Here is a 12,266-nt window from a genome sequence, read left to right as displayed (position 1 = left end):
AAACTAGTCTGATCAGGCAATTTGAACACACCTGGATAGGTGGAGCACGGATGTGTAAAGGGTGTAAGGAATTACATTTTCATTCCTTTGGCATTAGGAATGGTCTTACTGTGCTTGTTCTATATTTTGCCTCCCAGATTATTGTTTCCACTGAAAAATTCCTCTCTCTTCTGATGTTTAATAAGTACAGTAGTAATAAAGTCCAGTGTCAAATAAATAGGCTCGCGTAGCCCAGAGTTACGTCTGCAGGTTCAAGAAGCTGGAGGGTCACATTCATGCGAAAGCAGGTCCGCTGTGAGAATATTGTGACATGGTTCCTCAAGGAGGAAATGTGTACAGTAATCATTAAGGCTATTGCTGAAATCAAAAAAGTGGCAAAAAACCGTATCAGTTTAATACTATGCCTCTTATCAATAGTTATCCTAACCTCTTTCATAATAATGCTTCACTAATGTTTGATTTGGCCAGATGAATCTAATCCTCAAATCTTCTGGAAAAGCAAAGCGTTTTTTGAGGAAGCACCTGCTTGCTGGCACAGAGTTATTTCCACGGTAAACACTGGAAGAGTGAGGAACATCATCCGGAGCACAATAATAAGGGGCTTTCCCGCAGCCATGTTTACCTCAGAGCAACTTGCCTCTGGAACAGCTGCATAGGTTTACTCCCAACTACATTACTACAAATCCCAACTGCAGATGTGTGTTTTGAACAAAGAGTGTGACAAGTACCATTTAACAGGGGAAACGCAGGCTTTTGCACTTTAGGGTATCATAGTAATGGCAGTTACGAAGCACAAATAAGAAAAACATATAAGAAAACTGCCATTGCATTAAATCCCACAAAATTAAGCTACAATGGGGGTTACCCCAGTGCGCTCGGTGTCTGCTGTGCTGTCAGTCTAATGGAGGTAATTAGAAGTAGGATGAGTGAAGCTCTTCCGAAAGTCATGAGCGTCCCGGAGGAACGGCAGAAGTGCCTGTTGAATACATGGAGGGGGTTCAATTGTTCCTTGTTTACTGACAATCACTTTATCTTTTTAAGGCAAATGCAGGAGCAAGACCTTCTCTAGCTCCATGTGTGACAGAGGATAGAAATGGTTCCCACACAGACAGGAAGTCAAAGAGGGGCCTCTTGTGATGTAGAGGGGGATCAGAATTGAGGAAAGTGTGTGCTTGTGTTGATTCGTGAGAGTGTGTGTGTGTGTGTGTGTGTGTGTGTGTGTGTGTGAGTGTGAGTAAATCAAAGCTTTGACAAACCCTGAAACAACACTGGCTGAGTACTTACAATACAGCTTCTACTAAATATTACATTTCTAATCGTCATGTTTAATATGATAAATGTTCAGCTTTGCCACACACCTCCACACACAAATCTGAAACACTCACATAAGCACATGTACAGACCTCTTCAGTCACACGCAGTGCACACTCACATTAATAATAGGAGCTGAAAGCAGCTATTGGCAGCACATATGCTTTTGGCACAGAGGTGGCCAGGACCGCGATACTAAAGGAGACCCACGCTCCCTTTCTTTCCCACCGTTGTTCAGGTTATCCTGTGGGGCCACTTATGACCCTTCTGCAGGCAGGATGCAATGTCTGGGGACCCCAACAGAGCTGTACACAAGCATCCGCCAAGCCCTGGGAAGAAAACAAGGGCTGATGGAAAACCAGAAGAAGGGAGTATAAAGAGAAACAGCAGTTAGTAACCAGGACGCACTCAATAACATTCAGCATGCACCTGCAGCCTGTGTGTGTGTGTGTGTGTGTGTGTGTGTGTGTGTGTGTGTGTGTGTGTGTGTGTGTGTGTGTGTTTGTGTTGGTGTATGTACAGTGAAGGGAGGTTGTTCCTTCAGAGAACTACAGCACAGCACAGGTGGTCCAAACAAAAACCTGTGAAGTGTTGCCCAGAGAGTAATATCCCCACGTTGCGTGTTGTATAAAGCCCCCCATAGGAAACAAACATTTCCGGTGCTGTAAGATTTATTGTTCCCTGCACTTATAGGTTACAACATACTGTGAATGATATCTTCCTTGCAAAGTTCTTTGATTCATTCTTAATAACAATTAATGGTGTGAGAGCATCAAACGAGAAACAAAAGGGTCATAGAGCTAGATAACTCCAGGACATATTTTTTTTGAGTTTATTGTCTATAGGAGATGTGTGAATTCCCCCCTCAGTGGCATTTTGTGGTGAGAATAGGAAAGACCTGGTTAACTCCGCTGTGCGGTGTGAAAAAACAACGCACTGTTAAACTTTGATAGATTGACCACAAATCAGCTTGCAATTTTTTTTTTTTCCCCCCGTGTGACAGGCTGCATCTGTGTTCACATCTGCACACCGTCCTCTGCAACAGATACAGACATTCAAGCATTACACAATAAAAATGTTCTATATAAGGAGGTCGATGTAAAGGCTATCTATTAATAGAAATGGCATGATTTTGGGGAAAAGCTGGCACAGTGTCTTGAAAACCACCAGGGGCCTACTTCAGGAGAGTCAGGGAATAAAATGTGACTTTCTACGCCATCTAGTGTCAACTTTGGGGAACTTCAGCAACCAGACACTCTACAGTCACTTAAACTTCAACCATGGACTCCTTAATGCTTCTGGAGGTAAGTACAGAGTCAACACACAGACTTTGAACACAATGCTAGTCGGGAAGAGTGTTTATTGAAGGTTCATTGAAAGAAACGTTAAAACAAAGATACAAATCAAAGCACGTGTGCAGAAGGGGCAAGAAACCCCGTTGGGCTTTTAAGAGTCCTCCTCAAAGAGCACTAAAAGTAGGGATGGGTATTTTGATACCTGAAGTATACTACGACACAAAGTCTTACCAAAAAGAAATACCAACACAAAAATGGATCTGTTGCATGTATAAGTCACACCACAGACACTTGTTTTTTACCATTAAAAATGATCTCGTGTATTAATATGCATTTGACCAAGTAACTGACGGAGCACAATGAAAAGAAAAACGTCATGCTTCCTATATCATTGGTGGTAATAAAATACTCACAGGTGGTCCATCAATGTTGTCTTTACCCATTCACAGTACAGTAGCAGCTCTTAATAATAAAAAGTAACAGTATCTCTATTGATTCTGGTGAACCAGCCCCAGTATTACTTGGCATCAGATTGAAACTGCGTGTGTAATATACAGTCCTACTTACATTACGTTCCAGTTTGTGGTCAGCGGGCGATATGCTGGAGGTAAAAGGAGGGTCGCAAGGAAAGAAGGATGAGGAAGTAAGGCATACACTCACTTATTTTAGAAAAGGCTGAAAAAAATGGGATAAACATCATTTGCAGATGTGGCACAGGAAGAATTAACACTGCAATAACACGTACAACCTTTGACCCTGCACAGGTACACGAGGAAAATACTTCCCTTCTTCCCGTGAGCACATACTCCAATCCTATTTCTCAATTAGAGGGTCTCACCAACAGTTCACCAGTCCATCTTGTGGCGAGAATGTGTACTGCTTTACTGTACTACTCTACCGTAAACATGCATCACGGTTTTCTAAGCTGCAAGGACGATTTGTAGAGATAAACAACAGAGAGGAACCGAACCCCAGAGGAACTGAGAAATATGTCATGGAAACTGTGCTCTCTCTCTTGCACAGTATTCAGCACTCAACCCCATACACTCACCAGTGCAGATCTCATTTAATATGCACGATGACCTGCAGTTTAAAAAAAAAAAAAAGATCATAGTTCTATGTAACACACAAATTACGGACTGTCCACCAACACATTTCGAAATACAGCCGTCCATACCAATTACCCTAATAAACTTCCTCTTCTTTGTGATCCGATCAATAAATCCGATGTTAGTTGTGATACATTTGTGAGTCAGAAGACTGAAGATAAATGGCATTCATTCATTTCACTCATTAACCAATTGAAGATTTGGTGGAAGTTAACTAACTGAAGTTTAACCAGCAGGTTTTTCTCTGTGCTGTTTTGTTAGAGGATCTGCAACAGGGGCAAGAGAGGGATTTACCGGATAAAGTAAATACAGTGCTATCTTTTTACGGTTAAGTCAGTGTAGACCCCCAGGGGAGGCCCTGGTCTTTACTGCGAGAGAGAGAGAGACGAAGAAAAAAAAAAAAAAACAGAGCGAGAGAGAACAAAAGAGAGAGAGAAACTTTCAAAACCAAAATGAGCGAGTGAGAGTGATATACTGACAAGCGCTTGCTTTTCAATAAGGAAGACATTTTGCATCTGGAGTACTTTTGACAACACAAGCCTGGGGGACAAGGTCAAGGTATTTATTTGCTGTATAATTATCTCACAATGCAGTTGACTGACACAAATACTGTAATGTTATGGTGGTAAAATGAACAATCATACCAAGTAGAGAACATTTTAGAATCAAAAGGAGTGATTTTAATAATGCCGTACACTGTTAGAATGTTTTAGCCGGAAAAAAATGAAATACTTGACAGTCGAACGCAAATAGACTTTAACGGGCATGCCAAAAAGTTAGTGATAATCATAACAGAACATTTTTAGAAATTATTTGGAGACAAAAAACACATGTAAACATAGTGTTTATCACACAAGCACTTACAAAGTAGCAGCATTTTAAACAGGAAAATAAATTTTGACTAAGAGAAATAAAATTCCTAGATTGTGTGAAAAAAGCCTGACGGAAAGATTCATGCTACAGAAAAGGTCAGTAAATATAAAGTTAATTTTCCTTGAAATGACCAGTTTTTCAGGGTATAAACTTACATTTAAATATAGGCTAAATAACGATTATAGAAAGTTTGACACCGCTCAACAGCAGTGTGACTTCCACTTATAATATTACCACTACAGTTTTAGTTTCGCATCATTAGACAGTGTAGGCAATAAAGGCGCGAGGATTTTCATCATGACAGTTGCTTTTTAAAGATAATCTTGAGTTTCATGTGTGACTTTTTGGCATAATTAAAACATGATCATTTTCCATCATTCCTGTTACAGTGCTAACACATAAATGCTGACATCAAATGTCATTCAACGAACTGTGAGACAAAAAAAAACAAAAATGGGACTAAAGCATGAAGTCCGACCTCCATACTGGACACCGGGAGGTTTTGGTTTTGTTGGCCAATGTGAAAACGTTGACATTTGGACTTGCCAATTTGCATGTACAAGCATGAACTCGATAAACATCGATAAACATCTCTTTTAGGTGCCCAATATTCACATGCAGGTAATTTTGAAATTGGCTCTTACAACTATTCTTAGGACTCTCATGATGAGCAGTGTAACTTTTTTTTTTAAATTCATCGGCTATTTAAAAGTTTTAACACAAACATTTTATAGGAGCACCTCTTCAAACAGATCAGAAACTGTAGTAATGAGCGAACCGTAAATGAAAAACACGACGCTTTCACGTTGAAGACCGTTGACTGCAAATTTCTACATCAGGCTCTTGTCAGTTATTTTTAGCACTCTATTTATCCTCTATTATTAACTCTGACAAGACCATGTGGCTGTATCTTAAATTGTACATGCAAATGATACCATACAAAGCTGTAAACATATTTTCAACTTCCACATATGAGGCTGTTAAGTCACGAGCGCACTTGTAAATAAGATAAAAACTTAAGGGACTCTCCACTGTTCAATTTGGCAATTTTGAGTGAGTTTAATTCATTTTCAGCCCCGAGCATGAACTCACAGCCCAGGCCCTGCAGTGGGAGGAGTGGCGACTGAAAGCAGCTTCAGCAAAGCTCATCTGCCTTATCAGGTGAGGGCACAGAAAATGAACACGCTGTACCTAGCTGGGGCTCTTAGCTAGCACCTGGCGTGGGGGGTAGTACTTGATGACGTTATGAAGCATGTGCTGTAATTTTATATTAAGTAAATCTTGTTAGTAGTGTGCGGTGTAACTGAAGAAGGTAACCATTATATACTCAGGATGGGCTGCACTTGCAGTGGCCAGAAACAAGTAAACGAGGGCAAGTTCTACAAAGGGAAATACAACTCTCAGGCCTCGCACACACTGAATCACATAGTAAGTAGAGCTTTTCTCACTTTAACTAAGTACAAACTAAAGTATTTTGAAACTAATCTAGAAGACAGACTTTACATTATTTGGCAAAGTCTCTTTAATTGACTTACTGCTCACTTTGGATATTAAAACATTTTTTTCCCCCCTGTTCTTTAGGCACAAAGTGGACAAGCCTATTCGGATAATGGTAATCACGGAACGCAACTCGCACAACAAACTTTCTGCTGAAACACTGGCCTGCATTTATGTATCCGAATGTTGCTGTGCTCAGAGACATGAGCAGCCATAAGAGGAGGCAACATTTAGCGATTGAAATCTCAGTTGGATTTCCTCTGTTCCCTTCTGGGGAAAAGATGAGATTATTCACGAGAGACGTAATTTTAATGTTACGGACAGCGTAAGAACTCCAGAATTATCGTAGCTTAGAGAAGGACGGTAACGCAGTACTTTGAGTACAGTTGTTTTAACTGGGAACACAGTATTATGCCCAGAAATGCAGGCCATAAGAAAAATAAAAAACTTTTTAAAAACATGAATGAACCGCTGTAAAGAGCAATTACTTCTCGAACTCACTCGTTTGCTCTACTCGACTTCAGATGACACTCTGTTTGTGGCACAACATGACTTCAAAGCGAACAATGACAGTGATCTACCTTTCAAGAAGGGAGACAAGCTTAAGGTTTTACAAGAGTAAGTCTCTTCATAGTCCCTACTATACAGTACGTACCCAGCAGTAGTGGAACATATTACTCGGTACTTCTAACATGAAGAAATGAAAATGATATGCCATGATTGTCTTGTTTGTAGAAATGGAGAATGGTGGCTGGCTAAATCGTTGGTGACTGGACAGGAGGGTTTCATACCATGTAATTATGTAGCCAGAGCCGATACGCTGGAGGTGGAAAAGTAAGCAAGCAAATTCGAACACACCACAAGTTATTATCAGACAACCTGGCAGATGAAACTCAGCACTGCAATGAAGTTTTATGGAATTTTAATTAGATTTGTATACGTGTTTATATAGTTGTTCTCTCCTCTGTAGGTGGTTTTTCAAGGACTTGAGTCGGAGGGAGACTGAGCGACTGCTTTTGGCCCCTGGAAATAAACCGGGTGCCTTTCTAGTTCGAGAGAGCGAGACTTGTAAAGGTGACTCCCGCCAGTCTCTTCTCGTGATCATGCCACAAATCAGAATTTCAGCGGCAACGCCTCTCTGGAAGGCCCACACAGAAGCGAGGGAACCTGCCCAATTTTAAAACTGTTCAAGTATTAAACCCTAGGTGTAACTGTAGAGGCCATTTGTTTTTCTTTTAGGCTCCTTCTCACTGTCAGTCAGAGATCACTTACCAGAACAAGGAGATGTGGTGAAACACTACAAGATCCGCTGTCTGGACAAAGGTGGCTACTACATCTCTCCTTCCAGCACGTTCCCAACCCTACAGGAACTGGTTAAATACTACAGCCGTAAGTAATAGACAGAAATATAGTGCATCCACCCGTAAAAGCTTGTTGACATTTTTTTTAGACCTAAATCATTTAAAAAGAAGCAGGTCTATCCACAGGTTTTTTAACATCTCCTAATAAGATGTCTGCATTGAAACGTTAGACCTTTGTGAAGCGTTGTGCATTTCCTGTTTGAGAGGAGTGATAGTCTTTCCACTTCTGTGACTAAACCACAAGATAAGAAGGCCAAAACTATAGAAAAGGCTGCCAATGCACAGCAATTTACAAACTTCAGATAAAATGACACTAAAAACTATATTTAGCACAACAGCAAAGAAAGCAGGTAAAAAGCACTGTTCATTATATTTGCATGTATCACATTTGGTGGCAGGTACAGCTGACGGTTTGTGTCAGCGACTGTACGCTCCCTGTAAGCCCAAGGCTCCCCAGCAGCCGTGGGGACACGATGAATGGGAGATTCCTAGAGAGACGCTGAAACTGGTGAAGAAGCTGGGAGCTGGGCAGTTTGGAGAAGTGTGGATGGGTGAGAGGACGCTGCTAACAAAGCCCGCCATCGGAGACATTTTATAAATCAAGACAGTAAAGAACAGCGCGTTACTGTAAGCACCCTGCTGTGATTCTTCCTGCAGGTTACTACAAGAACACCCAGAAGGTTGCTATCAAGACGTTAAAAGAGGGAACGATGGAGCCTGAGGCCTTCCTCCAGGAGGCCAACCTGATGAAGCAGCTTCAGCATGAACGACTGGTGCACCTCCATGCCGTGGTCACGAAGGAGCCCATTCTCATTGTCACCGAGTTCATGGTCAATGGTGAGCCGCAGAAAAAAGGGGTGCGTGGGTGCCCCATATGAAAGTATGGACAAACCATTCAGTTTACTACCATCAGTCCTTTCTCAAACACTTATTAAATGCACACCAAGATATCCAGCTGAAATTAACGATTATTTTCGTTATGGATTAATCTGGTGATTATTTTCTCTACGTAGTCTATGAAATGTCAGCATATATTAAAAAAATGCCCATCACCGTTTCCTAAAACCCAAGGTGACATCTTCAAATCCCAAACATTTTCAATATACTATGACACAGGACAAAGAAAAGGAGCAAATCCTTACAAATGAGAACCAGAGAATGTTTGATATTTTGATGCTATTAAATCCAAGAAATAGAAAACTACGTTTGTGAAGCCTATAATATTCACTTTGAGTGACTATCAGACCGTTGATTCAATTCCATGGTTTTTTGAGTCTATAGTATGAGGTGTTATTGTATTGGACTTGATTCCGTAATAAAGTTTCTAGTGAGGGAGTCAAATGAATCTGTGCATTATTAACTGCAGATTCAAAGATTAACACAAAACTCTACCAACTATTACACAGAATAGGTGTTTGCGTTGTTATTTCTAGCTGCTAGAGCCTTAAAAATCGATAACTGTAGCCTTACTGCTTAATAACATGCAAAGGCACAACCGCAACACCATCATATGAATTCTCCTTTTCTCATTCGCAGGTTGTCTTCTGGACTTTCTAAAAACAGACAAGGGAAGAATGCTAAAGCTCAACAAGCTGATAGACATGTCAGCACAGGTGGGAAACTTTCGATTGTAATCTTCCGATTTGTATCTTGTACATTTTCATCAGACGGTTACCTCACACCTCTCTGTGATAAAAGTAAAGCTTTTTCTCAGAGGATCAGCTAAGAAGCTTTTTTTTTTTACACTTGTGTGCTTCTGTAATTCTTGTTGTTCTAATTTTGTTTTGTTCTGTTTTTTTGTTTTTTTTTTATTGCTACTGCGGTTGTTTACAACTATATGACATTAGTATTTAATTCAAAGATTTTTACATTGTCTGTGAGAAATAAAACACTAGCATTATTTCTGACCTCAAAGTCTATTTATATACACTAGTTGCTCTACAGTAAGACTTTGAGCATCTGCTATAGTGTAGACTTTGAAACCAGTCAGGATGTTAATACACATGGAAACTGTCAGCAGTAGCTGTGTGGTTTCTGTAGTGGGGCTTTTGCTTGTCTGGCTCAAAGCCTCGCCCTACGTCAATTATTAACATCCGGACAGGAAATCATGCTATTTTTCCACCCACAGTGAGCTCCCCCAGAACTCTTGCCCCTCCAAAAAAGCATTCTCACTTCCTGAGAGTTGGCACATCCTGTTAAACCCACATTGCTGCCATTACGATACACGTAAACACAAGTATTCACACATAGATATACACACATAGTGTAGCTGCACTACTGCATGTGCTCGACCACTGTACACACTGACCAGAGAAAATAGACACAAATTATCAGTACAAAATCTGCATTTATTCTACGGATTGAGTGTGTTTCTAAAAATGATGTATTTCAAGTGAAATTATCTAAATTCTCGTGACAAATTAATATATTAATAAATATTTTCTGATTTTGCATTTGATCTGATGATAAACCGAAAATGCTGTTCCCAATGTTCCTTCCCTGGTCCTTCCATGCGACAGATAGCTGAAGGCATGGCATACATCGAGCGGAAGAACTACATCCACCGAGACCTGCGTGCGGCCAACATACTGGTCAGTGAGACCCTGCACTGCAAGATAGCAGACTTTGGCCTGGCCAGGATCATCGAGTCCGAATACACGGCTCAGGAAGGTACAGTACGCGCAGTGTTACAAACATCGGACAATAAATGTGTCCATGGCCATAGCCCGGATTGTAGACATCCCCTAGCACACACTCAACCCTCTCAAGCAATTTTGACCGGACCCCAAAAAAAAAAAAAAGGTCTCTACATTTTTTATTTCTTATTTTTCTTGTTGTATCTATCAAGTTAACTGTTAAATTGTATTTTCTGTGAAATTTCCCTTTTCCGGCAACATGAAGGTCTAAATTACATCACATTACATTAATATAATAAAATACCCAACACATGTACATTTTTGATTATAGAATGTCACCTCCCCCGAGGTTGCTGAAACCCCCAAAAATTCCCTGAAAAAATAAGGAGGACATGACTGCAGAATCCTCAACGATGGCGACGGCTCGGAATTCATCAATTAAATCCTCAAATTAGACGCACATTATTTTAACCGTTCTGACAACACGTTGTGGTTCTAATGCAAATTCCATCGTATGCCATAGTGTAGAGGAATAGCAGTGGGCGAAATGGATAAAATCTTGTATCATGATCATTTACTTGTAAATGTAATCTACAAACAAATTATGTAATTTTATATTTTGATACAACTAGCAACATATATTGTGGTGTAGTAGATTTTGAGACATCCAACTGAGAAACCATTTTTTGACAAAATGACCAGACGGTTTTTAGCCAATCCAGTGAATTAAATACCTGACTCAAGGTATGGTAACTTGAGTCAGGTGGTTTTTTATTCACATTGCTGCAAAAATCCTGTAAATCTAAATTTGCCAGCATTGCAACAAAAAAGGGACAAATACAACCAGAGAGATTAAAGATGTAACTACCCTTGTAAAAATGTTTATGTAAACACACACACACACACACACACACACACACACACACACTAGTCACCAGCCAATAACACAGTTTCCCTTTGCTTTTTTTCTCACCCTCTTTCTGACAACTAGGTGCTAAATTTCCCATCAAATGGACGGCTCCAGAGGCCATCAATTTTGGCACATTCAGCATCAAGTCAGACGTCTGGTCCTTTGGGATCCTCCTGACAGAAATAGTTACCTATGGAAGGATACCCTACCCAGGTACAGGACATTAGAAATAAATTTAAAAAAAACAACAACTGTATTGTGCTTCAGAACACTCACAATACATTGTATATATTGTGTACAGTCGAATAATTGTATAGAAACTAATACAAATGTTGTGTTGCTATTTATTTGTACACTGAAAAATACCATTACTAAAAGTGAATTATAATCCCACACTAGCTGCATTTTTCTTTGTCCCAATCAGGGATGACCAACCCGGAGGTGATCAGGAGCCTGGACAGATCGTACAGGATGCCGTCTCCGGAAGGCTGTCCCGAGGAACTCTACGACATTATGATGACGTGCTGGAGGCAGAGGCCTGAGGACCGGCCAACCTTTGAATTTCTGCAAAACACTCTCAACGACTTTTTTATCGCCACGGAGGGACAATATGAGATGCAGCCATGATTAAAGAAAAAGGAAATGTTTCCTACTCATAACCGAAAGGCAACACCAAAAAAAAAAAAAAAAAAAAAAAAGGAAAATATAAAAGTAAGGCTTGAATGGATAGAGGACCATCCAAACAACTTTATGACTGATACAATTTATTTTTTTATCATTTCAAAAGGGACACATTTTTTTACACCTACCTTCTGGGTTAATATAATTACTATTTATGGCTTCTTCTGTCTATCAGCTACTGTAAGAACATCTGAAAACATGTCAAAGTCAGAAAGAAAACATTCAGAACTTCAATGCACGGTTTTATCATCCTGACTGTACTCCTGCCATCGATGGCTCCCATTCTTGTTGACAGCCATGGAGTATGAGGAGACATAATTAAGACTGATAAATGATGGATAAATAGAAATATGGAAATACAAATACAGTACATGCATGATATAAAAAGGCATTAGGACCCGCAGAAGTCAACACAGGTAAAGTTACGGATTCAATTTTTCCATGGTACAGAAACGAGCAGCCTGAGATGACATGCACAATACTTAGCACTTTTTTAATTCCTTTAGTAATTCAGTGGATATATAAAGAAATGGCCTTTCAAAGGAGAATTTATATTTGCATAAATGTTTTTTGTAAATAAAATATTTACATTA

At 39.9% G+C, this 12,266-nt stretch overlaps 1 protein-coding gene across 1 annotated transcript; it reads left to right on the top strand.

Moving 5' to 3' along the window:
• The first annotated feature begins 4,169 nt into the window (after positions 1-4,169).
• Positions 4,170-12,266, top strand: blk (BLK proto-oncogene, Src family tyrosine kinase). Its single transcript, XM_040124926.1, has 14 exons — positions 4,170-4,273; positions 5,663-5,749; positions 5,920-6,016; positions 6,170-6,200; positions 6,610-6,703; positions 6,821-6,919; positions 7,056-7,159; positions 7,325-7,474; positions 7,845-7,997; positions 8,104-8,283; positions 8,983-9,059; positions 9,966-10,116; positions 11,074-11,205; positions 11,417-12,266. Exons 3-14 carry the CDS (start codon positions 5,921-5,923, stop codon positions 11,617-11,619), a joined length of 1,470 nt encoding a protein of 489 aa, XP_039980860.1. The 5' UTR covers positions 4,170-4,273; positions 5,663-5,749; position 5,920; the 3' UTR covers positions 11,620-12,266.

The sequence above is a fragment of the Xiphias gladius genome, chromosome 4, assembly GCF_016859285.1.
Source record: "Xiphias gladius isolate SHS-SW01 ecotype Sanya breed wild chromosome 4, ASM1685928v1, whole genome shotgun sequence".
In the NCBI taxonomy this organism is placed as follows: Eukaryota; Metazoa; Chordata; class Actinopteri; order Istiophoriformes; family Xiphiidae; genus Xiphias; species Xiphias gladius.
The sequence above is the reverse complement of the archived record's forward strand: the minus strand, read 5'-3'. Positions and strand labels throughout refer to the sequence as shown.